Raw genomic sequence first — 25,144 nt, 5'->3', positions numbered from 1 at the left:
GGCCTAGGGGGGCGGGGGAAGATCCTGACTAGAACGGTAAGTAGCCTTGGGCTGGAGAGCAGGGGTGCAGCGCTGGAGAACAGCGGCTGCTCTTCTAGGGGACTGGGTTTGATTCTATCATCCCCCAGGAGACTAGTTTCAGTCCATCACTCCAAAGGGGTGCCTAGGCTTTACCCCAGTTCAAGGTGTATTCTCCTATGGTATCCGCTTTTTAGTTACGTTGTATTTTACAACAGAAAAGACGATGCCCAGTCTCTTAGCCAGAATCCCTGTCTCCTGGAGAAGCTCTCACATAAAGCAGCCTCACCCAGACTGGCCGGTAGTGAGGCTGAAGCAGATAGAGTCCGGCCTAATGTCAGGCTGGCCTGCCTCACAAGGAGTCCTGGCGTTTGTTGCCCTGTCCACGGCCTTTGTCCACAGCGGCTGCGTCTCCTCTTTCCCCTGCTTCCACTCCATTGTTGACCAATGGGGTCAGGACCTGTTGCCTCCTGCATTATTGATGCTGCTGCCCAGGAGGGGAAGACTCCAGGAGGGGGACAGATTGAGCCCATAACCCTGCAGGAGAAGAGAGCATCTAGCAACCAAGACCCCAGGGCACCCGTGGGCAAAAGGATCAGGACATCGGGAAGGCAGTCATGGGCGGAAGCAAGGGCAAAGCACCCCAGCGCCGGGCTCGACCCGGGAGACCGGCCTCAGCCGAGCAGGAGTCCGGGTCCGCCAGCACCGAGTGCGCCCCAAGCCAGGACCGCAGGCCAGCCCGAGGCAAAGCCCGCAAGACCAAGCCCGCTACGGAGCTTGAGGCCACCCGAGGCAAGGGGACCGCTGGAGGCCACAGGAAGCCCACCGAAGAGGGAAACCACCGCTGCAGAAGTGCAGAAACTGGAACATCACAGGAGCCCCAGGAGAGGCAGGGCAGCTCGCAGCGTCTGCGACACGGACCCGCGGAGAGCCGTGAGTCCGGGGACAGCTGTGGGGAGCACACGGAGGAGCAGAGAATCCTCGAGGAAGACGCGCGGACAGGCAAGCGCGGCCGCCGCAGGAGAGGAAAGGATCGGGGACCTTCGAGTGGACGAGGCCAGGGGGAGACTGCCGGAGGGGATGGGGACACGTCGGGCGGGGATGGTGGCAGCTCCTGCCTGGACAGTGAAGCCCGCGAGGCCCAGGACAGCAGCAGCCAGGGCAGTGGAGCCCTGGAGCGGCCACCCAAAATGGAGCCTTCGGATACTAGCTCAGAAGGCGCTCCAAAAAGAGGACCCAGCTCAACTCTGGTGCAGGGCAAACGCCCTGGCAGCAACCATCCAGGCAGTGAAGGACACGCCTTGGAGCTCCAGAGCAGGGAAGGGTCGTCGGGGACAGGGCCTCAGAGAGCGAGTGACGATTCCCGGACAGATACAGACTCGAGCCCCAGGAGGGCTGGGCACAGACGTCTCCCACAGAAGAGCCCAGGAACCTCAAGTGGCATCCTTGCATCCCAGGAGATAGAGCTGGGCAGGGAAGCTGCAGCCTCCAGCGTCCCCAGAGGCTCTCAGAGTCCTCGGGACTCTAGCGCGATCGTAGACACCAGTGACGTCGGGGCGCAGCCAAAGGCTGAGCTGCCGGGCACCGAGCCTGAGACAGCGGAGGCTCCCGGGGCTCAGCGCCTCCAGGTCGGAGAAATGGCGGGGAAGGTTCAGGTAGCTGCGGGAGAGAGTGACGCGGGGGCCGGAGAGCGAGCGGGTGCAGGGGACCCAGGACCCCGGGACCGGACGCCGCTGGCCGCGCTCGTGGTGCTGCGCAGGCTGTGCTCGAGGCCCCCAGCCGGCGCGTCTTCCCAGTTCGCCGGTGGCATCCGCGTGGGTCTCAAGGCGCGGCTGCAGCGCGTGGCGCGGGCCCTGGGCTTCCTGCGCTGGCTGCGACTGCGGGTTGAGCGACGTCGGGCGGAGGCGCGCGCCGCGAGCCCGCGGGAGTGCGAGGAGCGCGGCCACGAGAGGGCGCTCGAGGCGCGGGGAGGGGCGCCCGGGCCACGGCGCTGGCTGGCCTTACGCCTGGCCTGTCGCCTGGTGGGGCTCCGGCGAACACCCCGAGCTCTCCCTGGCGGCGGTCTGAGCCCTCCGCTGGCTCTGAATAGCTCAGTCTCTGATGATGCATCAGCTATCAAGGATCCAGCTTCAGATTCCAAATTCGCGGTGGTTTTCCCCCGGATCCACAATGCGGGGAAGGAGTCGGGCAGCAGTAGTTCAGGAGCATCCGCGGACGCCCCCACTGGAGAAGGCCGGGTTTCGTCTCCTGCTGGGGATGCAGAGGATAGGGAGGAGCAAGAGGCTAATGGAGAAAGGGAGGTCAGGTCCCGTCAGGCTCACCGCTCTTTCTCATCTGCCCCCAATGGGACCCCACCGGATGAGAACCTGAGCGAAGCAGAACCAGAGACCTTGGAGGCTAAAACTGGGGTGCACTGGGCACAGGACTCTAATCCCTGCGAAGACGCTAAGCTTGGCGCTGAGACTCTGCTGCCCCAGCTCACTCTGGAGACTCGCCTGCGGCAGAATAGCCCCTGCAGGTCACCAAGGGAGCAGTGGGAGCCAGAGGACGCCGCTGAGGCAGCGCTGGAAAGGGACCTGGAGCTGAGCCTCCAGAGGGACCTAGAGATGTCACCCTTTCTGGGTGCTAAGACCAGGAGTCTCCCAGAGAGCCTGGAAGACATTGAGGACCTCGCCAGGCTGCGGTGAGGGGCACAAGGCCAGATCTGCTGCACCTGGTTCATAGTTTCTCATGATTCATTCCCCAATCAGAACCTGCAAAATCGAATGCACCCTTACTGAATCAACAGAGGATGTTTGTCTCAGAGAAAGACAGATTTGGGGTGCAAGGTGCCTTCCAAATCTGCAGCCCTGCTCCTTCACTATTGATTGAACCTGGAGTGTCTCCTGCATGTTGGTCTTAATCTATATAACCCTAGCCCTCTTTCTAAGCATATATATATGACAGGGTTTCTCTGTATAGCCCTGGCTGTCCAGGAACTTGCTCTGTAGACCAGGCTGGCTTCCAACTTAGAGATCTGCCTGCCTCTCCCTCTGCCTCCAGTCTCCCAAGTGCTACAACCACAGCCAGGAGACTCTCTTTCTCCCCCCCCCTCTCTCTCACACAAACATACACACACACACACACACACACAGAGAGAGAGAGAGAGAGAGAGAGAGAGAGAGAGAGACAGAGACAGAGACAGAGACAGAGAAGGAGATACAGAGACACAGAGACAGAGACACAGAGAGATACAGAGAGAGAGAGAGAGAGTTGCAAGCTCTTGAGCCCTGCATACACATGCAGAGGTCAGAGGACCACTTGCAGAAGTTGACCGGCCCACCCTGCCACCCTGTAGTTTCTGGGGCTCACAATGGTTGTCACAGGCTTTGCCGGGAGTGCTTGTATCCACCTAGGCATCTTCCCCAAGCCTGTTTTTACCTTTTAACTCATCGAAGAATCTCACCAGGTTGCCCAGGCAGAAGGTGAACACGAGGCACACTTGTCTCAGCCTCTCAGAGTCACTGGAATTACAGGCGTCCCCGCAGGGGATGGGGAGGCACCCCCAGAGGATGGGGGGTCCCCCCAGGGGATGGGGGGTCAGCTGCAGAGCACTGCTGACAGTGGCACAGCCACCTTACCCTCTGCCCTGCTGTCCCCACAGGCTGGTGTGTGATAGCTCTGTGCTGCTGTGCCTCAAGAAGAGGTTCCACCTGGGCCGCATCTATGTAAGGGGGGCCACAGGGTAGGGGGATAAGCTAGATTTCCTTTCCCCTGTGGGCAGGGGAACCCCTGGCATCCCCGAGGCCTCTCTTTATCCTTAGATGGGTGTAAAGCCAGCTCTACCTGCGTCCCCACAAGACACGCATGATAGGCTGTTTGGGGGTGCATCAGAAAGAACATCCTGTTTATATTCTCTCACCCCCTTCTCATGAGAGCCTCTGCTTTCTTTACCAGACTTTTGGGGGGCCCCTCCTGCTTGCTCTGAACCCCCACCAGCCCCTGCCTCTCTTCTCACCAGAAGTCTTGGCCAGCTACCATCCCAGGAAGGCCCCAAACACCACGCCGTATGTGACTTTGACCCTTTGACTCTGTGCTTAAATATCTGTCTTACTGAGTGAGTGTCAGGGCCTGAGGGCACATTGCTTATTCCTAGGAGGCCTCAGACAGTCATCTCTGACACCTTCTCACACCTCTACCATTCTCCCCCCTCCCAGACACATCTTTGCCATTGGGGCAGCGGCCTACAGCCTGTCTCAGAGCCCTGGACAGGATTCCTGCATCCTCCTGGGGTGAGTTCTGGCTAATCTGCTTGTCTGAGCCCACAGGATACCCTAACTATTGGTCCCATGCCCTGCTGGACAGCAGTTCAGGAAGACATCCTCAGGACTATCCTGAGGCCAGGTGTTGCTACGTAGCACTTCTTTCTGGTTATTCTGCATGGGCCAGGTCTATCCTCTCCACAGTGTACGAGTCGTTTTCATGTGGTATGACCGTCCCCACTGCCTGGGCTCAGTGGGGCGGGTCCCCTGTGCCTCCTCCCACCCTAAGCCTCTCCCTCCTGCAGGGGCCACAGTGGCTCAGGGAAGACTGAGGCTGCCAAGAAGATTTTGGAGTTCCTAAGCAGCATAGGGCAGAAGCCCATGGAGGCCAACGGGGCTCAGGTGAGGTCTGGCTGGAGGCACCTGGCCACTTCTCAGGCCATTTCCTGTGGCTTCCCACGGATCAGCCCCCAAGGTTTTCCAGCGCAAGGGGGTGAGCGTAGGCCTTTTTATTTTATTCATCTTTTATTGTTGGTTTTGTTCTTTTTAAGACGGGGTTTCTCTGTGTAGCCCTGGCTGTCCTGGAACTCACTCTGTAGACCAGGCTGGCCTCGAACTCAGAAATCCACCTGCCTCTGACCCCAGAGTGCTGGGATTACAGGCATGCGCCACCACTGTCCGGCTATTTAATTTTTTTTAAAAACAGCATCTCATGTCGTCTGGGATGGCCTAGAGCTTCCTACGTAGTTGAGAAGGACTTCGAGCCTGATTCTCCTGCCTGCCTGCGCCTCTCCAGTGCTAGGATTACAGTGTGCACCCGCCATTTAGTTTTATGTGGTCCTGGGGGGTCACGAGCCCAGAGCCTCATGAATGTAATATGAGCAACTCTATAAACTGAGCTACACCCTCAACCCTTTCAATCTGGGGGAGGGGGCATCTGATAGGACTGACTCCCTGGGGGTCCACACAGCCAGTGGAATAGAGACCTCTCGGTGGGTGGTGGGTGCCAAGGCCATCGTAAGAACACCTGAGTCTCCCAAATCCTCACACAGCTAGAGGACATTCTGCCCGTGCTCGGCAGCTTCGGCCATGCCAAGACCATCCTCAATGCCAATGCCAGCCGCTTCGGCCAGGAGATGCGCCTCTGCCTGCAGCAGTGAGTGGTGGGGGCTGGCAGGCTCAGGGGCACCATGATGGGCTTCTCTTCTTGGGAGCAGGGATACTATCTTTACCCTCAGCCCCTGGGTTGCCCCTTCAGAGCAGGGTTGTGCCTACCCTGTCTCTTTTACCCACAGGGGGGTTGTTGTGGGAGCCTCTGTGTCCTACTATCTTCTTGAGACCTCCAGAGTAGTGTTTCAGGTAATGGCCAGCCTCCTGCCCACCCCCTCCCCCGCTCTGAGGGTGGGAAAGAGAATAGGGCATAGCCCTCAAACCCTACTCCCCGCCAAGCCAGTTTCTCTACCCAAGGCCCAGGCTGAGCGAAACTTCCATGTTTTTTATGAGCTGCTGGCAGGGTTGGACCCCACGGAACGTGAGCAGCTCTCTCTGCAGGGTCCTGAGGCTTACTACTACCTCAACCAGGTAGGGCAAAGGCTCTCACAGATGGCACGCCCAGACCCAGCCATGGCTTTCAGGACACTGTGGGATACTAGGCGTTGTCCCCCCACAAGCCTGCCCTTCCCCGCAGGGCCGAGCCTGCAGGCTCCAGGGCAAGGCTGATGCCGAGGACTTCAAAGGGCTGGTGAAGGCCCTGCGGGTGCTGGGGTTGTGCGCAGAGGAACTGACTGCGGTCTGGGCCGTGCTGGCCACCATCCTGCATCTGGGCAACATCTGCTTCTCTTCTTCAGAGGTGGGTTCCCTTGTGGGCGGGGCCACGGAGCACAAGGGATAGGCAGTGAGGGTTTTGCACCATCAGGGCAGTGATGACGCCAAGCCATTGTGTAGAGAATCACAAAGCCCTGGAGCTTTGAAGGCGGGCGGACCCCTTCAGATAGGCCAATGAGCCCCGGCTCTTCTGCACCTGCACCCCTCAAGACTCTTTTTGTACTTGTCTTTAAGAAGAGAATCTGGGGCTGAGGAGATGGTTAAGAGCACTGACTGCTTTTCCAAAGGTCCTGAGTTCAAATCCCAGCAACCACATGGTGGCTCACAACTATCTGTAATGACATCTGCCGCCCACTTCTGGGTGTCTGAAGACAGTGTACTTACATATATAAAATAAATAAATCTAGCCGGGCAGTGGTGGCGCACGCCTGTAATCCCAGCACTCTGGGAGGCAGAGGCAGGCGCATTTCTAAGTTCGAGGCCAGCCTGGTCTACAGAGTGAGTTCCAGGACAGCCAGGGCTATACAGAGAAACCCCGTCTCGAAAAAACCAAATCCAAAAAACCAAAAATAAATAAATAAATAAATAAAAATCTTTAAAAAAAAAAAAAAAGAGCACCTGGAGCTAACCAAGAAGCTACTGGCTGATGAGTACTGGGGGGGGGGGGGGGAGATCCTGTGACACTTAAGAAAACAATAACAAAATGTAATTGTCATGACAACACTGTGCCTTAAGGGTAATGTTCCCTTAGCAGTTCGCAGCCAAGGGTCAGGGAGAGAAGTGGGTTAGTCAGAATGGCTCAACTACTGAGGAAAGACAGCCAGGACTCACACTCCGGGCCTTCAGCCCCAGAGCCTGGCTCCCTGAAGTCCAGAGCACCTCATATGCTCTTGGCCCAGGCTGGGTTACTCACAGAGCAATCCCTTCCTCTGTTTCCCAAGTGCTGGGATTAAAGCGTGTACTGCCACAGCTGGCTGCTGCTGGCCCTTTGAGTAGCAGCTGGCTGGAGAAAGCAGAGCCCTGCCCGTCCCTGTCTGAGGAAAGTTGCCATCACCCAAGCAAAGCTCTTTCTGTCCCTCCTCTGTCTAGCGGGAGTCCCAAGAGGTGGCTGCTGTGTCCAGCTGGGCTGAAATCCACCTGGCAGCCAGGCTGCTGCAGGTGCCACCAGAGGGCCTAGAGGCGACAGTCACCAAGAGGGTCACGGTGAGCCCAAAGGGTGCTCGGGAAGGTGGGCGGGGCAACCTAGAGGATGGGCTTGACACTGAGCATTTCTCTGGTCTCCAGACCACACCCTACGGCCCGGTCTCCAGACCTCTGCCAGTGGAAGGTGCCATTGATGCCAGGTAACCTCGGGGATGGGAGCGTGGAGCCAGATGTGTTGCCCTGTGGGCAAGACTCACTTACGGTGCCCGCAGGGATGCCCTGGCCAAGACCCTGTACACGCGGCTCTTCACCTGGCTTCTGGAGCAGATCCGCCTGCGGCTGTCCCCACCGAGGGAGGCAGACGGTGTGGCCACCATTGCTGTTGTGGATGCCTTCGGCTTTGAGGTCACCCCTGGAGAGAGGGAGGGGCAGGGCAGGCCATGTCATTCCACCTCCTCCCTATGCTGACCTCTGGGGCTACTGAGTGGAATCTTGGTTGGGTGTCCCTGGGTAGGGATGGAAAGGCAACAGGGCCTGTCCTGTATCTTGGGTCTTTCGTGTCTGGCTGAGGCTGGCAGGGAATCTTGGGACTCTCCTCTGTCTGCTTGACTCCATCTGCATGTTCCTGGGAGGAGGAGGACTCCAGTGCATGCACCTTTCCTAGCCGGGCCTGGAAGCCCTCCCAGGTTCCCTCTGGGAGGGGCTGGAGCCCACAAGTCCAGAGCTATCCTGCCCCTTGCCAGCTGTGTGACCTCACACAGCTAATTAGTCCTTCTGAGGCCAGTGTCCCCAGCAGTACAGCAGGCCTCGCTCTCTTCAGGGACAGTGCTTCAGATCGGTCTGTTCTGCTTGGCTTTATAGACACACGTGGCCACAACCCCGGGCTGGGTTCGTTACCTCCCACATACCAAGGAGAAAAGAAGTGTGGCCTCTCAATTCTTCCAGAACTGTCACAGCTGTGCACCCCTTTCCGAGTGTTACCTCCTTTTGTGGGAAGGGCCAACAATAATTGGGCTTGGATATCTCCAGCCTCAGTTCCTGGATGGGCACTGTTCACTGCCCCGTGGGTCCTGCCCTTCTTAGAATGTGTTTGACCACCACTCTGCTCCGGAAGGGAAGGGTTGTATGCAGATCTGCTCTGGTGTGCCTTTGTGGGTGTGCACAGCTATGCTAAGGCCGTCAGGTCTTGTGGTTGTGTGCTAAGGCTGCAGGGGAGAATACCAGAGGCAGGCTGGCAGGCTTCCTGGAGGTGGCAGCAACATGAGACTATGGGATTCTGAGTGCCATCGAGGAAGAGGCACCCTGCAGACCCTCTCCGGATGGGTGCGATCAGAGCTCGAAAGGCTCCTAATAGGAGCAGAGGGCGGGGCTGTGGAGAGCTGGAGGGAGGACTGATGTCTGGCTGAGGCAGATCCAGGATGTGTAGCCTATGTAGACTGCACTCCTTTTTGATTTGTCCCTCTTGGCTGCAGCCTCCGCTGTGGGGTCCTGAGGAGAAGGGAGGGCAGCCCTGTGTGCCCCGCCCCCACCTCCTGTGCAGATCCCCCTCCTTGTTTACTTGTTCTAGGCACTCAGGGTGAATGGCTTAGAGCAGTTATGCAGCAATCTGGCCAGCGAGCGCCTGCAACTCTTCTCCAGCCAGACACTGCTGGCCCAGGAGGAGGTACGGAGCTGAGCGGGTGACAGAGCACTGCCTTGGACGGACATCACAGGAAGACCTCCAAAGCCCCCTTTCTGGGGTGGTGGGAAGGGCTTGACCCTTAACCTCCCTTTACATATATGAGAGGAGGGTAATGTCTCGTGCAGCTGCGATCTCTCTCACCCAGCCCCAACAAATGTGGGCTGTTGGTTACCAAATACTGCTTGTTCCTAGGAGGTGTGCCAGCGGGAGCTGCTGAAGTGGGCGCCCATTCCGCAGCCTGCAAGGGAGTCCTGCCTGGATCTCCTGGTGGGCCAGCCCCATGGCCTCTTAAGCATCCTGGACACCCAGACCTGGCTGTCCCAGGTGAGAGCCATCAGTGACACTAGGGCTCAGGGATAAGGACTGGGGGAGCCTAGGTATCAGGATAAAGCCAGCAGGGATTCCTGGGAGAAAAGCAGGCTGTAGGGTCAGAGACACAGCAGTGTTCTGCACAGCCTGGGGAGAAGCATTTAAGGGGAAGAGTCCTATACTCCCACTGAGCACTTTAAAAACTTAATTTTATGTGTCCGGGGGTTCTGCCTATATGTATGTGTATGTACCGTGTGCGTGCGTAGTAGTGTGGAAATCAGAAGACAAGGTCAGATCCTCTGGAACTGGGCTTAGGATGGTCATAAGGTGCTGTGTAGGTGCTGCGAGCAGAACCAGGGTCCTCTGGAAGAGCAACAAATGATCCTAACGGCAGAGCCATCTCTCCAACCCCTTTGGTTTTTGTTTCCTTTTGTTGAGACAGGAAGTTACATATGTAACTAGGCTGGCCTTAAACTCCTGGTGCTTATGCCTTCAGATCCCAAGTGCTGGGATTACAGGCGTGCGCCACCAACAGCGCGCTACTGATGCTTTTTTTTTTTTTTTTTTTTTTTTTTTTTTTGGTTTTTTGAGACAGGGTTTCTCTGTGTAGCCCTGACTGTCCTGGAACTCACTCTGGAGACCAGGCTGGCTTTGAACTCAGAAATCCACCTGCCTCTGCCTCCCAGAGTGCTGGGATTACAGGCGTGTGCCAGCACCACCCTGCTCTACAGATGCTTCTTGGGCTGGTAACTGGCTGTCACGCATAAACATTCCCAGTTACACATCAGCATCCATCTGCCTCTTTATATTCGAACTCCTGAGAGAGCGGACAGTGTTGATTGCCAGGTGCAGTCAGTGGGACTTCTCCTCCACGCTAGACAGAGCTGCAGGTGGGCTCGGCCTGACTGAAGAGTGCCAACTCTGCCTGAGGGGGACTAGCATTGAGGGATGAATTTGTGTGTAGGAACCATTCTGAGGAGAAAGGCCCGAGATGGAAGATTCAGTTCTTCCCTTCCTGGAGTCCAGTAGAGTGGGAAAGAAATGGTAAGGGCTGGAGAGGTGGCTCAGAGGTTGAGCAGAGGACCCGGGGTTCAGTTCCCAGCATCCACATGGTGGCTCCCAGCCGTTACTATAACTCCAGCTTCAGGAGATCCGGTGACCTCTTCTGACCTCCATGGGCATTACCCACGCTTGTGTGGCATATACAGATGGGTAAGCAAAGCACATGCGCACATTAAAAAGGAAATACATCCAAAAATAATTATTTATTTAAAAAATTAGGCTAGGTGTGGTGGCACTTGCCTTTAGTCCTAGCATCTGGGAAGCAGAGGCAGGAGGATCTCTGAGACATCAAGGCCAACCTGGTCTATAGAATGAGTTCTAGTATAGCCAGGGCTACACAGAGAGACCCTATATCAAAACAACAACAATAACAACAGAGGGGGGATCCTGGAGATGGGGGGGGGGAGAGAGAGAGAGAGAGAGAGAGGAGAACCTGTGGGGGTGGGGACAGGCAGTGTATAGTTATAGTTCAGTGCTAGAGCATTTAGCTGCTGTAAGACAGTGGATTCATTCTGGGCAGTGGTGCCTTAATCTGAGAGCAGGCAAATCTCTTAGCTCCAGGCTATCCTGGTCTACAAAGTGAGTTCCAGGACAGCCAGGGATACACAGAGAAACCCAGTCTTGAAAAACTGAAGAAAAAAAAAAGATAATTAACTCAGTTTTTGGATTCTAATATAAACTCTACCTGATGTGGCCATAAGCACCTGTCTATCAGCACTCACAAGGTAGAAGCAGGGGAGAAACAAGTTTGAAGCCAGCACAGCCTGATGTAAGAAAGAGAAAGAAAGAAAGAAAGAAAGAAAGAAAGAAAGAAAGAAAGAAAGAAAGAAAGAAAGAAAGAAAGAAAGAAAGAGGGCTGGAGAGATGGCTCAAGTGGTTAAGAGCACTGACTGATCTTCCGGAGGTCCTGAGTTCAATTCCCAGCCATCTGTAATGAGATCTGATACCCTCTTCTGGTGTGTCTGAAGACAGTGACAGTGTGCCCACATACATGAAATAAATTTAAAAATTAAAACAAAAAAGAAAGAAAGAAAGAAAGAAAGAAAGAAAGAAAGAAAGAAAGAAAGAAAGAAAGAAAGGCTGAAGGCTGAATTGGACAACACAATCTGGTATGAGACTCCGTTTCCCACAATAAATAAATAAGAACCCCAGAAGTCTGGTGGGCAGTTTTGCGGTGTCACAGAAACATGTGTAGGACCCAGACCTTTGAGAACTGAGGTTGCAGGGTAGATACAAAAAATAAGTGACCCTGGGATGGTGGTGTGGCTCAGTAGGAGGAGGGCTTGCCTAGCAGGCACATAGAGGCCGAGGGTTCATCCCCAGCACAGAATAAACTCAGGTGTGGTGATGCTGTTCTACAGAACGATCTAAACCAGAGCACTAGTCTGAAGTTCATCTGTGTTTCCTTGCAAAGGCTCACCCCCAGGTGGACGGTGAATTGTTTACATTCCCTCACAGAGGGTGGAGAGGGTCACAGGAGCCTGGCCCTCACTGCACGCGACCGGGGAATAACTAGTATTTATAGGCCAGAGAAGACTAGGGGACAGGGCTTCAGCTACGCATCTGTGGTAAGACAGGAGCACGCTGGGACACAGACGTGCCGCTCTGCCCTTCAGAAGGGATTGTGGTCAAGGGCGCACACCCGTGCTCCCAGCACTCTAGAGGTAGAGGTACGGAGGATCATCCTCAGCTACACAGTGAGTTGGAGGTTAGCCCAGGCCATAAGGGACTGTATCTCAAACCAGCCACGAAGAGTGGAGACTGGTATCTTTAATCCAACCTTTAATCCCCGGCAGCGTTCTGGGCGCAGACGCAGGTGGATCGATGTGAATTCAAAGCTAGCCTGGTCTTCATAGGGAAACAAGAGAAACCCCTCATTGGTGTTTCTCAAGTCCCTTGTTTACTTTTTTAAAAATCTGTTTTACAAGTGTGAATGTTTTGGGGTTTTTTTGCGTTCGTCTGAGCACCATGTGTGTGCCTGGTCCTGGGGAGACCAAAAAAGAGCATCGGATCCCCCGGGACTGGAGTTACATCTGGAAGCCACCGTCCATGTAAGGGCTTGGAACCGAACCTTGGGTACTCTAGCAGAACAGCCGGTGCTTTTACCCACCCCTTAGGTTATATAAAGTGACCTGTACAGACAGCTTGTGGAGAGGGTGTAGCTGAAACAGTTTAGACATCTCTGTAAGAGCCTCTAACTCTATTTTCTTTTAACTCCTCAGGCTTCCTCAGATATATCACATCTGGGGCTTGGCAGAGATGAGTCCTGGGCCTGAGGTGACCCTGACCTTCTCAAATAGTACCTGGCTGTTCCAAACAGAAAGTTGCCAGGCGATGGTGGCGCACGCCTGTAATCCCAGCACTTGGGAGGCAGAGGCAGGCAGATTTCTGAGTTTGAGGCCAGCCTGGTCTACAGAGTGAGTTCCAGGATAGCCAGGGCTACACAGAGAAACCCTGTCTCAAAACAAAACAAAACAACCCCCCCAAAAAAACAAAAAAACAAAACAACAACAACAAAGTCATGGAGAAAGGGAGCACACTCTAGAGATAGAGACTCTGCTGCAGACCTGTCTGAGGAAGAGATCTGGGGAGCCAAATCTCCCTGTGTCTAGGTTGTGTGGGGCTGTGGTGTTCAGGAAGGAACAGGATGAACACACAGGGAGCAAGTGCGTACAGGACCTGAAAAAGGGTGGCTCCTTCCTTCCCAGGCCACAGACCACACCTTCCTCCAGAAGTGCCACTATCACCATGGTGACCACCCGAGCTACGCCAAGCCTCAGCTGCCCCTGCCAATCTTCACGGTGCGGCACTATGCTGGGACCGTCACTTACCAGGTATCTGCCCTTGGGCAGAGAATGCAGGTGACTCAACAAGGCCCTGTCATCGAAGTGTCTGCCCCTCCCAAGCTGAGTCACCTACCAGATGACAATGTCAGAGAGATTCCCTTCCAAGACGTGGCACTGTATCTCCATGTGAGCCTCAGGCCACACCCAGTTCTGAACATTAATTATTTTTAATAGCTCCTTAGCTAAGGATGGGGCCTTGTAAGCCCCTCCCACCCTTGCTGGATTTTTTTTTTTTACATTTTTTTTTTTAGTTAATGTGTGTGAGGGAGGGTGCCTCTGTACATACGTGGAGGTCAGAGGACAACTTCTGGGGTTGGTTTTCTCTTTCCATGGTGTGAATAGCTGGGCTTGAACCTGGGTCTGAGGATCAGCACAGGTGTCCTACTGGCCCAGTTTCTTATGCAGTTTGCTCTCTTAACCGCTGAGCCATCATGCCTGTCCCTTAACACCTCCCCCTTTTAAAACCTCTTAAAGTTTACTTTGTGTATGAGAGGTTTCCCTGCATGCATCTGTGCACCCTGAGTGTGCCTGGCGCCCTTAGAAGTCATCAGAGAGCAGCAGATCCTCTGGGGCTGGGGTTACAATTAGATGTGAGCTGCTACGTGGGTGCTGGGGATCAAACCCAGGTCCTCCCAAAGAACAGACAGTGCTCAACTGGGGGGCCATCTCTGTAGCCCCGAGTCGTCATTGTCCATTGACCATTGTCTTCTTTTTTTTTTTTAAATAATGTCTTGGTGTTTTATAGGAGTTTTTTTGTTTGTTTTCAAGACAGGGTTTCTCTGTGTAGCCCTAGCTATCCTGGAACTCACTATGTAGACCAGGCTGGCCTTGAACTCAGAGGTCCTCCTGTCTCTGCCTCCTAAGGTGCTTGAATTAAAGACTTGAGCCACACCCCTAGCCCTTGTTTTAGGTTTTGAGACAGGGTCTCTCTCATACTGCCTCATCTGGCCTCTAACTTTCTTTGTGGCCAGGGGACGACCTTACATTTCTGATCCTTTCGTCTCCAGTCCGCAAGCGCTGGGACTGCAGGCGTGCAACACCCGCGCCCATTTCAGGGTTTAGGCAGAGCCAAGACTCAGAACCTGGGGCTTGGGCGTGTTAGGCAAAGGCTCAGCCAGCTGCACTGCAGCCCTGTCCCTGAGATTGGGTTTTGATTAAAAACGAAGAAAACAGCCAGGTTCGCATGCCTTTAAACCCAGCAGAGGCAGGCGAATCTCTGAGTTCAAGGCCATTTTGGTCTACAGAGGGAGTTCTAGGACAGTCAGAGTAATATAAAGAACCTGTCTCAAAGAAAAAAACAAAAACAAAACATCCTGAGTTTTATGTGGAGAAAGGCATGAGGGTAATCAAGAGAGTACTGCAGAGGTGGAGGGCAGAGGAGACTTTTCTCTGTGGTAGGAAACTGTTCTACCGCACATGCCCCGGAAGAGGACAACTTTACTAAAACATGGACCCATCAGTGGGATGAACCAGGAAGGCCAGGTGCCAACACGACCATGCAAAGCCAAGAAAGCCAATCTGTCTCTGAGGTGTGGTGCACACCCAGCCTCAGAGGGGCTGAGTCTCCGGCCTCCTCTCTTGCAGGTGCACAAGTTCATAAACAGAAACAGGGACCACCTAGGCCCTGCCGTGCTGGAGACGCTCAGGCAGAGCCAGCTGCAGGTGACCTAGGCTTCCTCTCAGGTGCCCAGCAAGTCCTTGACACCTGGCCAGAGGGCTGAGCGTGGGGGATTCCGTGGTTAGGACAGCCTGCTCCCTGGGGCTGTGTGGTGGGTGGACAGGCCCAGGATGGAAACGGCTGAGACCCGTCTCACCCCACACAGCTCATGGGCAGCCTGTTCCAGGAAGAAGAGCCCCGGGCTGGGACTGAGCAAAGGGAATCCACCCTGGCCTCCCGATTCCGGCAGTCCCTGGGTGACTTGCTAGCTCGGCTAGGCAGGTGAGGACTGAGCCCTTCCACAGACCCTAGGGGACAGGAGGGAGGGTGGCCCGGTCTGTGACTGTCCCCTTTCCACTGAGCAGGAGCCATGTCTATGTCATCCACTGTCTCAACCCCACTCCCAGAAAGGTGAGCTCCCTTTCCCCAACCTCACCCCTGCCGGACTCCTCCGCCCCTTCCCTCCTGGGGGGTTGGGGGAGGCTCTCCTCTCAGCCCTGCTCCCAACTCCAGCTCTCTCTGGCTGTGTCTCTGGCTCCCAGCTCCCAGGCCTTTTGGATGTAGGACACGTGGCAGAGCAGCTGCGTCAGGCTGGCATCCTGGAGATCATAGGCACCCGAAGTACCCACTTCCCCATACGAGTTCCCTTCCAAGTCTTTCTGGCAAGGTAGGATTCCATGGTGAAGTAGCGGAAGCCAACACCTGACAAGGGACAGTTCCAGATAGCTGGTCCCGGCAGAGTGCCTGACATCCAACAGTCTTCCCCTCACAGTTCCTTACATACATGCACGATCACACATGCAGTTTCACACACGCACGCTCACGCACGCATGCACGCACGCTCACACTCAATTCTCTATTTGCCTCATCTTCTCAGAGCTAATGCCCTGCTAGAGATGACTTGGGCCCTGTCCACCCTGGGACCTTACCGTGCAGCCCGTTGGGCACAGCCAGGATTATGAGGCTGTGACTGAATCACTGAGATGACAGATGGGTTGAGGGATGGCAGGCGCAGGGGCAGCCATGGGGAACAAGCCGGTTTCGGGCAGACAGTGAGGGTGCAGCAGCCTTTGAGGGAGAGCGTCCAGGAAAGCGGGTGACAGAATGGGAGGTCTGCAGGCCTTGGCTTGGACTGCCTCTCACCACCCTCTAAGGCTTCCCCTCAGGGCTCTAGCCACCCCCTCTGCCTGTGACTGTCCTAGCTTGGGGACAGCCCGGCTGAGGGGCGGAGCCTGGACCTGGCACTAGATGAGTGCAGTGAGTGTTTGTCCTTGAGCTGGAGAATAACAGGTGAGAGGTGAGAAGGTGCTGTCCTCGCCTTGGGACAGTGGCCAAATCGCTGACTGTCACCTCTTCCAGGAAACTCTGAGCTCTGGATAGTGGAGGACATTGTCTTCCCAGCCGTGCCTGGGTCTGCAGATGACCTGCCCCGCCCTCTGCAGGCTTGTGTCGGCCCCACCCCGTGTTAGGGTGTGTCAGGCACCCCAGAGAGCCACTGGGTCACACCTATTGCTTCTCTAGCCTTGCCTGGCCTCATGGCCCTTTCTCCAGAGCGGAGGGCTCACCTGCCCCCTCTCTGCCAGAAGTCAACACCCTGCCTGGCTCTAGCCAGGTGATTTCACTGTCAGCATGACACGCCCTAGAGTCTGAAAGAGAGAAGGGGGCGGGGCACCATGAGCTTGCTGGTACTTGCACAGGTCAGAAGGGGGAGTCGGATCCCCTAGAACAGCAGGTACAGGCAACTGTAAGCTGAGTCATTGGTGCTGGGAACTGAACCTGTGTCCTCTGCAAGGGCTGTGAGTGCTCCTAACCGCTGAGCCATCTCTCCAGCTCTGGAAGACGGTTAGTTATTGTTGTTGTTGTTTAAGACAAGGTTCCTCTGTTGTAGCCCCGGCTGTTCTGGAACTCTCTCTATAGACCAGGCTGGCCTCAAACTTGGAGTTCTGCCCACCTCTGCTGGGATTAAAGGCTTGTGACCGCCCCCACCCAGCTGGATAATAGTCTTAAGTGTCCAGATCGCTTGCCCTGTGGTGGTGTCTGTGGGAGACTGTTCTCGGTCATTAGTTAACATAGGGAGACCTAGCCTGACTAGCAGCGCCATTCCGTAGGCATGGAGTCCTGAATCACCTTAGAGAGAACGGATACCCAGGGGCAGGCATCCAGGCTCTCCGCTTCTGACTGTGGTATGACGTGCGTGACCAGAGGCTCCAAGTCCCTGCTTTGACTGGACTGTACCAGTGGAGACTGTAACCAGAATTAAAGCCAAATAAGCCCCTTCCCCCCTAAGTTGCTTTGCGTCAGGGTATTCTATCACAGTAACAGAAACTAGGGCACAGGATTTCCCAAGTTGCTGATTGACCCAGAAATTGAGTAATTATCAATGGGTTCACATCAGTTGTCAATCAAGTGTCTTAAACAAAACAACGACAACAACAAAAAATGGTCCTTGCTCTTCTGACCTCATCTCTGTGCCTTATGAACAGGTTCCGTGCCCTGGGGTCAGGGAGACAGAAAGCTGTCTCTGACCAGGAGAGGTGTGGTGCCATCCTCAGCGAAGTGCTGGGGGCAGAGTCACCGCTCTATCACCTTGGAGTCACCCAGGTACATGTGAGTGCATGGGGGACAGGCATACGAGAAAAGGAAAGACCCCTTCTGGGCTAAACATGGGGTGGTCCTTCCCGTGGGAGTGGGGCTGGCTGCCTGGGGACCGTAGAAGAGTGTGTGACCAGATGTAGGGAGACTGGGGCCAGAGGAGAAGCACAGGCCTGTCCCATCTGCTTCCAGAAACCTCCCACTCCCCCCACCCCACCCCACCTCCCCTCCCCGAAGCCTGCCTCTGCCCACAGGTCCTCCTGCAGGAGCAGGGCTGGCAGCAGCTGGAACAGCTGTGGGCTCAGCGGCGCTCACAGGCCCTGCTCACTCTGCACCGTGGCCTCCGAGCCTGTATCACCCGTCAGCGCCTCCGGCTCCTGCCCAGGATGCAGGCTCGTGTGCGCGGACTCCAGGCCAGGTGAGCAGGTCCTGGGGGTCAGGACCAAAGCGGTAATGCTGTGGACACCAGACTGACTTCAAACCCATGATCCTCCTGCCTCAGCCTTCTGGATCTGAGATGACAACCACCCACCGCCACACCTGACATCCAGCAGCTACTCTGTCTATGCTGGCCAGATGCTGGACATGCAGAGACAAAGGCTGCGGGGATTTGGCTTCCCAGGATGTAATGCAGCCATCGACCCAAGGCAAACTTTTTTTCCGTTTTTTTTCAAGGCAGGGTTTCTTTGTGTAGCCCTGGCTGTCTTGGAACTCGCTCTGTAAACCAGGCTGGCCTCGAACTCAGAAATCTGCCTGCCTCTGCCTCCCAAGTGCTGGGACTAAAGGTGGGCGCTGCCGCCACCACCACCTGGCAACCCAAGGCAAACTTGAGGGCTAAGAATAGGATGAAGCAAGCGCCACATTGGGGAACACCATCACCGGCAATCTTCGCTACTATCTTTTTGTTGTTTGTTTTCGAGACTGGGTTTCTCTGTGTGGCAGTCCTGGCTGTCCTGGAACTTGGTTTGTAGACCAGGCTGGCCTTGAGCTCCAGAGATCCACCTGCCTCTGCCTCCAGAGTGCTGGGATCAAAGGCGTGTAACACCACCACCCACCACTGCTCTCTGTGCCCCAAACACTTTCAGCACATCGCCTGAGCACAGTGCCTTCGAAGACACACTCCTGACTCCCGACTCCCACCCCATGCAGCCACCGCCTTCTAGTAACTCCGTGTGTTTACTCTGGCTCTGGATTTGCCTATTCTAAGTATTTCCTATAAGCCATCCTACAGGCCAGTTCCTTTTATGCCTGGCCTAATTTACCTAGCTTTCAATGCCTTCAGAGTTTGTGTTGTAGCATGGATCAGAATGTCGCTTGCTTTCTGTGGCTGAATAATGTTCTGCCATTCAGATTCATGGCGTCTTGTGGATGGCTGCGTGGGTCTCTCTCACCCCTTAGGAAATGGCGACAGATACTTAGACGTATCTATTGGGCTTTACATGTTGGGTCTTTATCAGGGAGAGAACTGCTGGGTTCTCTGTTCTGCTCTCTTCAGGCTCTCCCCCACTGGCTCTCACGGTGTTGGCATCAGTCTGTATTCCAACCGACAGGGTAAACAGCGCCTCACGTCTTTGCTAATTCATTTCTGGTTTTGGTTTTGGTTTTTTGAAACAGTTTCACTGTAGCTTCCAATGGCCTATACAGAACAGACTAGCCAACTCAGAGATCCGCCTGCCTCTGCCTCCTCGGGTGCTGGGATTAAAGCTGTGTACCTCCAGCCAGGCTCAGGCTAATTTTGTCTTGATTTCTCTCGATGTCATCTGGAGTGTCATCTCGATGCTGAGTCTCGATGCTTCATGTGTGTCTCACCCGTTTATGGACACGTCTGTTCTAACCCACGGCCTGTTGTTTTGTTTCATCAGCATTTTGGGAAAACTATTATTTTATTTTAATATTTTATGTGTTATGAGTGCTTTTCCCTACCGTTTGCACAGCATGCACATACAGAGTTCTTGGAGGTTTGAAGAAGGTAGCAAATCCCCTGGAACCAGCGTTTCAGATGGTCGCAAGCCACCGTGTGAGCGCTGGGAACCCAGGTCCTCTGTAGGAGCAGCCGGTGTTCTTCAGGCTCTTGTTTGGTTGCTCTTGAGACAGGATCTTACTGTGTAGCCTAGGCTGGCCGTGGCTCACAACCATCCTCCTGCCTCAGCCTCCTGAGCACTGGAACTATGGCTATCCACCACACACAGCTCTCTTTCTGGCTGCCATTTTACTTTATGGGTATGGGCATTGCCCGCATGGATGTACATGCACTGTGTGTGCCTGGTACCCACGGTGTTCAAAAGAGGGCATCGGCCTCCCTGGTTCCAGAGTTATAGTTGTGACCCATTATGCGGGTGACAGGAACTAAATCCCGGTCCTCTGCACAAACAGGCGCTCTTAACCACTGAGCCACCTCCCCCAGCCCTGCCCTGGCTCCGTTCATAAGCTGCCAGAATTCTCCGTATTTTCTGGATATCAGGCCACCACTAAGCATGTGACCCAGTGGTTCTCTATTCTGAGCCTTGTCTTCTTACCTCCTTTGTACTGTCCTCTGATGCGTGAAAGTTCTGGACTGGCTGCTGGGTATTTGATCAATGGATTGAATTTTCATGCTGGGGATCAAACCCACGCAACTTGAGCATGTGAGGAAGGACTCTGCCAGTGAGCTGTGCCTTATTTCCAATCCTGATGGGTGTGTGTGTGTGTGTATGTATGTGGGGGTATGTGTATGTGGGTGTGTATGTGGGTGTGTATGTGTGTATGTGGGTGTGTATATGGGTGTGTGTATACGTGTTCATGTATGTGTGCATATGTAACTGTGGAAATGTGCCTGCTGGTGTGGATACTCCTGTGTGCACATGAGTGTGGAGATCAGGGATTGACACTGAATCTCTCTTCCCTTGTTGTTTGTTCTCAATCTTTGTTTTTCTCTCTCTCTCTCTCTCTCTCTCTCTCTTCCTTTGAGGCAGGGTCTCACTCTATAGCCCTGGCTATCTATAAGCTCACTTTATAGACCATGTTAGCCTTGAATTCACTGGAATCCTCCTGCCTCTGCCTCCAAGTGCTAGGATTAAAGGCCACAATACCTTGCTCTTGTCTGTCTGTCTGTCTGTCCTTCCCTTTTCTTTGTTCTTTCCTTCCTTTCTTTCATGAGACTATCCCTAGAATTCGCTGACTCGGCTGGTCTGGGGAGCCCCTGAGCTCCAAGCATCTGTCTGCCTCTCTCTACCTCTGCTGTGGCGCTGAGGTCACAGACATCAAGGTCATTGACACGCAGCCTCACCTGGCTTTTCTGTGTGCCGGTGATGAGGCCTGGAGCTCGGCCCCCTTGTGTCTGTGTGGCCAGCACTTTGCCAGTTAAGTCCTGGTCCCTAGACTTTCATTTATTTATGTATGTGTATGAGTGCTTTGAATATATGTCTGTGTATCACATGTGTGCCTGGAGCCCTTGGAGGTCTGACAGACAATCTTTGACAGTTTCCCAGCTTTGAGACCAGTAACTAAATTAAGGTGGCTAGAGACATGGCTCAGTAGTTCAGAAGATTTGCTCTTCTTACAGAGGACCAGAGTCCAGTTCCTAGCACCTCGGTCAGGGGACTTTAACTGCCTCTCATTCCGACTCCAGCGATCTCATGCCCTCTTCTGGCCACCTATGAACCCTGCACTCACATGCACATAGACATACCCACACATATATGCCTAATTAAAAATCCTAAAAGCTGGAAGTGGAGGCACAGGCCTATATTCATAGCACTCAGGGTGCAGAGGCAGGTTCAGGGCCAGCCTGGTCGTCTACATAGTGAGACAATCTGAGAACAAAACATTCCTGGTTTCCTGTAGCATTCTGCTCTTTGGACATTACTGTTGAACATGGGGGGGGGGGGTGTCCACTTCGGTCTAGGTTTAGAGAGGGTCCAGGTTTAGAGGGTCCAAGTACCAGGGAAGAAACTTAAGTTTCGGGTCCCACCCTCCCCCATATTACTCCTATGGCCTCCAGGAAGCGATATCTCCGGCGAAGGTCAGCTCTGGGACAGCTGAACACCATCCTCCTTGTAGCTCAGCCACTCCTCCGGAGACGACAGAAGCAACAGGTAGAGGGTTTTGGAAGTGTTCGAGGATTGTGGGGAAGCTCAGGACAGAAGCTAGGTGATCTTGGCTGGCCAGAATCCTGGCAGCCTGAACTTGCCAGGACTGAAATAGCGGACAGAGCCCACTGCTTGCTGACTGCCTCTATTTCCTGTTCCGGCTGGGGCCCGGTGGCTGCTGTCTCTCTTACTTCATCTTGCTGCCCCCCTCACCCCCCGGCCTGGCTCCCCCTTTTAGCCTCAGTTCCTCCTGTTCCCTCTAGGGCCCCACGGCCCCCTTCTATTCTCCCTCGCCTGATGACTCCTATGTGAACGCCATAAAGCAGCTCAAAGGTCAATGCCCACATTCTGCCCCCCCCCGGCTCCTCCCCAGCTGGACTTTGTCCCCTGAGACCATTTGTTCCCGTCTTCTTTACCTCTTCCTGGTGCCCTAGCAGACAGGCAGTGACATCCACAGCCTGGTGACGGTGAGATTGGAGAAGGGGACGGGGTGGGTGTGAGGTCAGGTGGTAGTACCTCTGGGTCTGTGACATTCCTTTGCTACCATCCTGTCTCCTGGGGACACGAGGGGACCCTGAGCTGCTGAGTTGGGGAGGGGCTGCTAGTGGTGTGGGGGACATCAACTCTTGTTGTATCTTTCCCACAGCGTTCCTGTGGTGGCCCGCATAGCGGGGAGCCCTGGGGAAAAGTGTCAAAGATGGTGAGTGTGTGTGTGTGGGGTCTTCTGTGGTGTGAGTATGGCGCAGTGTGGGGACGGGGATGGCACCTAGGATACCATACTGCCCCTTTACGTGCCACCTCAGCAGAAGAGTGGGCCTCTCTTGGTTTTCCTCAGAGGCTCTGGAGACCTGATCATCGTTCCCAGGACGCATCCTTGTTCTTTAGAGGCACTTATTAGTCTGGAGATTTGGGGATGGGGGTGCACCTAGTCCTTCTCGGCTGTCCTTTAGTTCCTGATCATTGGTTCCCCCCACCAGGACCTGGGGCGCTTGGAGATCCCAGCCCAGCTGTCTGCTCTGCTGGAGAGAGCAGAAGGTGAGTCCTCTTGGTGTAGAGATGGAGTCCCCTTCCGCTGCTCCGCTCGGCCGGCCCCACCTGCCTCTTTCCCTGAGCCACTCACCGACACTCTTGTCCTTGTCCACGGTGGTTGGCAACCTGAGAGGAAGAGCGGCAGACTTGAGTGTCCTGGGCTGCCTCTTTTGTCCCTTCCCAGACCACCAGGCCATGCTGACTGGGAATATCACTGAGTCCCTGCCGCCTGAGGTTCCTGCCCGGCCCAGTCTGTCTCTCCCTCCAGACATTGACCAGTTCCCCTTCTCCAGTTTCGTGTCCTCCAGCTTCCAGGTGAGGCCCCTCTGGGCTTCCAGCGCTCAGAAGCTCCTGTGCAACAGAGCTCTGCCTTCTCCCAGGCCAGCCCCGCCCGCGCTCAGCAGAGAGGCTTGGGAAACAGTCCTTACACAGAAGTCCCTGATGCACAGGCTCATCTCGGCCACACCTTTACTGTACCCGTGGCGTTGCCCTGTGTTATAGTTGTGTCCTTAAAGCAGGTTTAGCAACAAGTGAAACTTCCCATGCTGGAGGGAAGATTAAAAATGAAAGCAGGAGTCACATCAGCTTGTACAAGAAGATTCTTGAGTTATTTACCAATTTATTTTGATTATTTATTGAGACAGGGTCTCACTATGTAGCCCTGTTGTCCTGGAACTCACTCTGTAGACCAGAGTGGCCTCAAATTCTGAAATCCACTGGCCCCTGCCTCTCATGTGCTGGGATGAAAGGTGTATGCCACCGTGCCCAACCTTATTTTAATACAAAAGTTAAAGATGGGGATCTTCGGGAGTCCTGGCTGGCTGGAATTCCTCCCGGATCACCAGCCTACCTCTGCCTCCCGAGTGCTGGGGTTAAAGGCACAGGGCACTCCACCTGGCTTGGCGTCAGGTAATGAAAGAACTGTTAGCTGGGTGGTGGTGGCGCACGCCTGTAATCCCAGCACTTGGGAGGCAGAGGCAGGCAGATTTCTGAGTTTGAAGCCAGCCTGGTCTACAGAGTGAGTTCTGGGACAGCTGGGGCTACACAGAGAGACCCTGTCTTGAAAAAAGAAAAGGAAAAGAAAGAACCATTAAAGGGTGGGGAGCTTCTCATCAGGTAAGAGTGCTTCCTGAGCTCTCTTGAATTCAGATCTCCAGCACCCAAGTAAGAAGTCAGGTATGAGGCCGGGCGGTAGGGGCGCACACCTGTAATCCCAGCACTCTGGGAGGAAGAGGCAGGTGGATTTCTGAGTTCGAGGCCAGCCTGGTCTACAGAGTGAGTTCCAGGACAGCCAGGGCTATACAGAGAAACCCTGTCTCCAAAAAACCAAATCAAATAATAATAATAATAATAAAGCCAGGTATGACCCTAGTGTTAGGAAACAAAGGCAGATGAATCCCTGGACTTGCCTGCCAGCCAGCCTATGCAAAACAGCAAGCTTTTCAGTTCCATAACAGACTCTATCTCAGGGCAAACAAGGAAGATGACTGCTATCCTCCTGGGGCACACCTGCACATGCATGTCCATGTAATACGCGCGCGCGCGCGCGCACAGACACACACACACACACACACACAATCACACACGCACATGCACGCATACACACGCACACACATCTTTCTTCTTAGGGTACACGCTCCTTGCAGGGGGGTGTCCTTGAGGAATGGCTTCTCTGGTCAACTCAGAGGACAAACACTATGATACCCTCCTTCCCTCCAGAAGCCATTCCTGCCTCGACCAGGGCAACCACTGGACGAGCCCCTGACGCGGCTGGATGGAGAGAACCCTCAGCAGGCTCTGGAGATCAATCGGGTGGTGAGCGACCCCTCTAGGAGGGACAGGGTGGCCGCTGCAGGGGCAGGAAACATGCCGGGGAGCCCTGTACTCCCTGCCCTGGTTTTCATGTCGACAGATGCTTCGGCTCCTGGGCGAAGGATCCCTGCAGTCCTGGCAGGAGCAGACCATGGGCACGTTCCTGGTGCAGCAGGCGCAGCGCCGCCCGGGGCTTCGAGATGAGCTCTTCAGCCAGTTGGTAGCTCAGCTGTGGCGCAACCCGGACGAGCAGCAGAGTCAGCGTGGCTGGGCCCTGATGGCGATCCTGCTCAGCTCCTTCCCCCCTACACCTGCCCTGGAGAAGCCATTGCTCAAGTAGGAAGCCCAGTGGGCGTGACCCGGTGGGCGTGGCCAGATCCCCCACAGCCAAGTTTGCAGTAGCCCCGGGTTGTCCCCACAGGTTTGTATCAGACCAGGCCCCCACAGGCATGGCAGCCCTGTGTCAGCACAAGCTGTTAGGTGCCCTGGAGCAGACACCCCTGGCTCCCATGACTTCAAGGGCCCACCCACCCACGCACCTCGAGTGGAAGGCTGGTTTACGTCGGGGCCGCATGGCGCTGGATGTGTTCACATTCAACGGTGAGGCCTGCCTCTCTGCCCTGCCTCCCTGGTCTCCTCCTGCCTCAGCCATCTTACTGCTCTGCCCTGTGACCCTCACGTCCTCTGTCTGGTGTGGGGACAGTAACTACTTACTGTCAGGGAGGAGTCCTGTGTCTCTTACCCTTCCCTAACTGCCTCTCGGCAGAGGAAAGCTACTCCGCGGAAGTGGAATCCTGGACCACGGGCGAGCAGCTTGCAGGGTGGATCCTACAGAGCAGGTATGGCGAGCTCAGGGTGGGACA

The 25,144-nt window shown here is 54.9% G+C and overlaps 1 protein-coding gene across 1 annotated transcript in view; it reads left to right on the top strand.

Moving 5' to 3' along the window:
- The first annotated feature begins 635 nt into the window (after window positions 1-635).
- The window catches only part of Myo15b (myosin XVB), a 37,676-nt gene continuing 13,167 nt past the window's right edge, over window positions 636-25,144 (top strand). The window contains exons 1-29 of the mRNA XM_052194455.1: window positions 636-2,701; window positions 3,662-3,725; window positions 3,955-4,064; window positions 4,215-4,289; window positions 4,565-4,661; window positions 5,312-5,415; window positions 5,555-5,840; window positions 5,947-6,108; window positions 7,173-7,286; window positions 7,368-7,426; window positions 7,499-7,631; window positions 8,794-8,889; window positions 9,100-9,231; window positions 12,987-13,112; window positions 14,709-14,786; window positions 14,948-15,063; window positions 15,147-15,192; window positions 15,324-15,448; window positions 17,265-17,382; window positions 17,628-17,791; window positions 21,353-21,446; window positions 22,020-22,049; window positions 22,087-22,140; window positions 22,391-22,475; window positions 22,654-22,784; window positions 24,189-24,284; window positions 24,382-24,617; window positions 24,703-24,881; window positions 25,048-25,120. Of these exons, the coding sequence (XP_052050415.1) occupies window positions 636-2,701; window positions 3,662-3,725; window positions 3,955-4,064; window positions 4,215-4,289; window positions 4,565-4,661; window positions 5,312-5,415; window positions 5,555-5,840; window positions 5,947-6,108; window positions 7,173-7,286; window positions 7,368-7,426; window positions 7,499-7,631; window positions 8,794-8,889; window positions 9,100-9,231; window positions 12,987-13,112; window positions 14,709-14,786; window positions 14,948-15,063; window positions 15,147-15,192; window positions 15,324-15,448; window positions 17,265-17,382; window positions 17,628-17,791; window positions 21,353-21,446; window positions 22,020-22,049; window positions 22,087-22,140; window positions 22,391-22,475; window positions 22,654-22,784; window positions 24,189-24,284; window positions 24,382-24,617; window positions 24,703-24,881; window positions 25,048-25,120 (5,249 nt within the window). The remainder of the gene's footprint in view (window positions 2,702-3,661; window positions 3,726-3,954; window positions 4,065-4,214; window positions 4,290-4,564; window positions 4,662-5,311; window positions 5,416-5,554; window positions 5,841-5,946; window positions 6,109-7,172; window positions 7,287-7,367; window positions 7,427-7,498; window positions 7,632-8,793; window positions 8,890-9,099; window positions 9,232-12,986; window positions 13,113-14,708; window positions 14,787-14,947; window positions 15,064-15,146; window positions 15,193-15,323; window positions 15,449-17,264; window positions 17,383-17,627; window positions 17,792-21,352; window positions 21,447-22,019; window positions 22,050-22,086; window positions 22,141-22,390; window positions 22,476-22,653; window positions 22,785-24,188; window positions 24,285-24,381; window positions 24,618-24,702; window positions 24,882-25,047; window positions 25,121-25,144) is intronic.

The sequence above is a fragment of the Apodemus sylvaticus genome, chromosome 10 (assembly GCF_947179515.1).
Source record: "Apodemus sylvaticus chromosome 10, mApoSyl1.1, whole genome shotgun sequence".
Classification (NCBI taxonomy): Eukaryota; Metazoa; Chordata; class Mammalia; order Rodentia; family Muridae; genus Apodemus; species Apodemus sylvaticus.
This window is presented reverse-complemented; position numbering and strand designations above follow the sequence as displayed.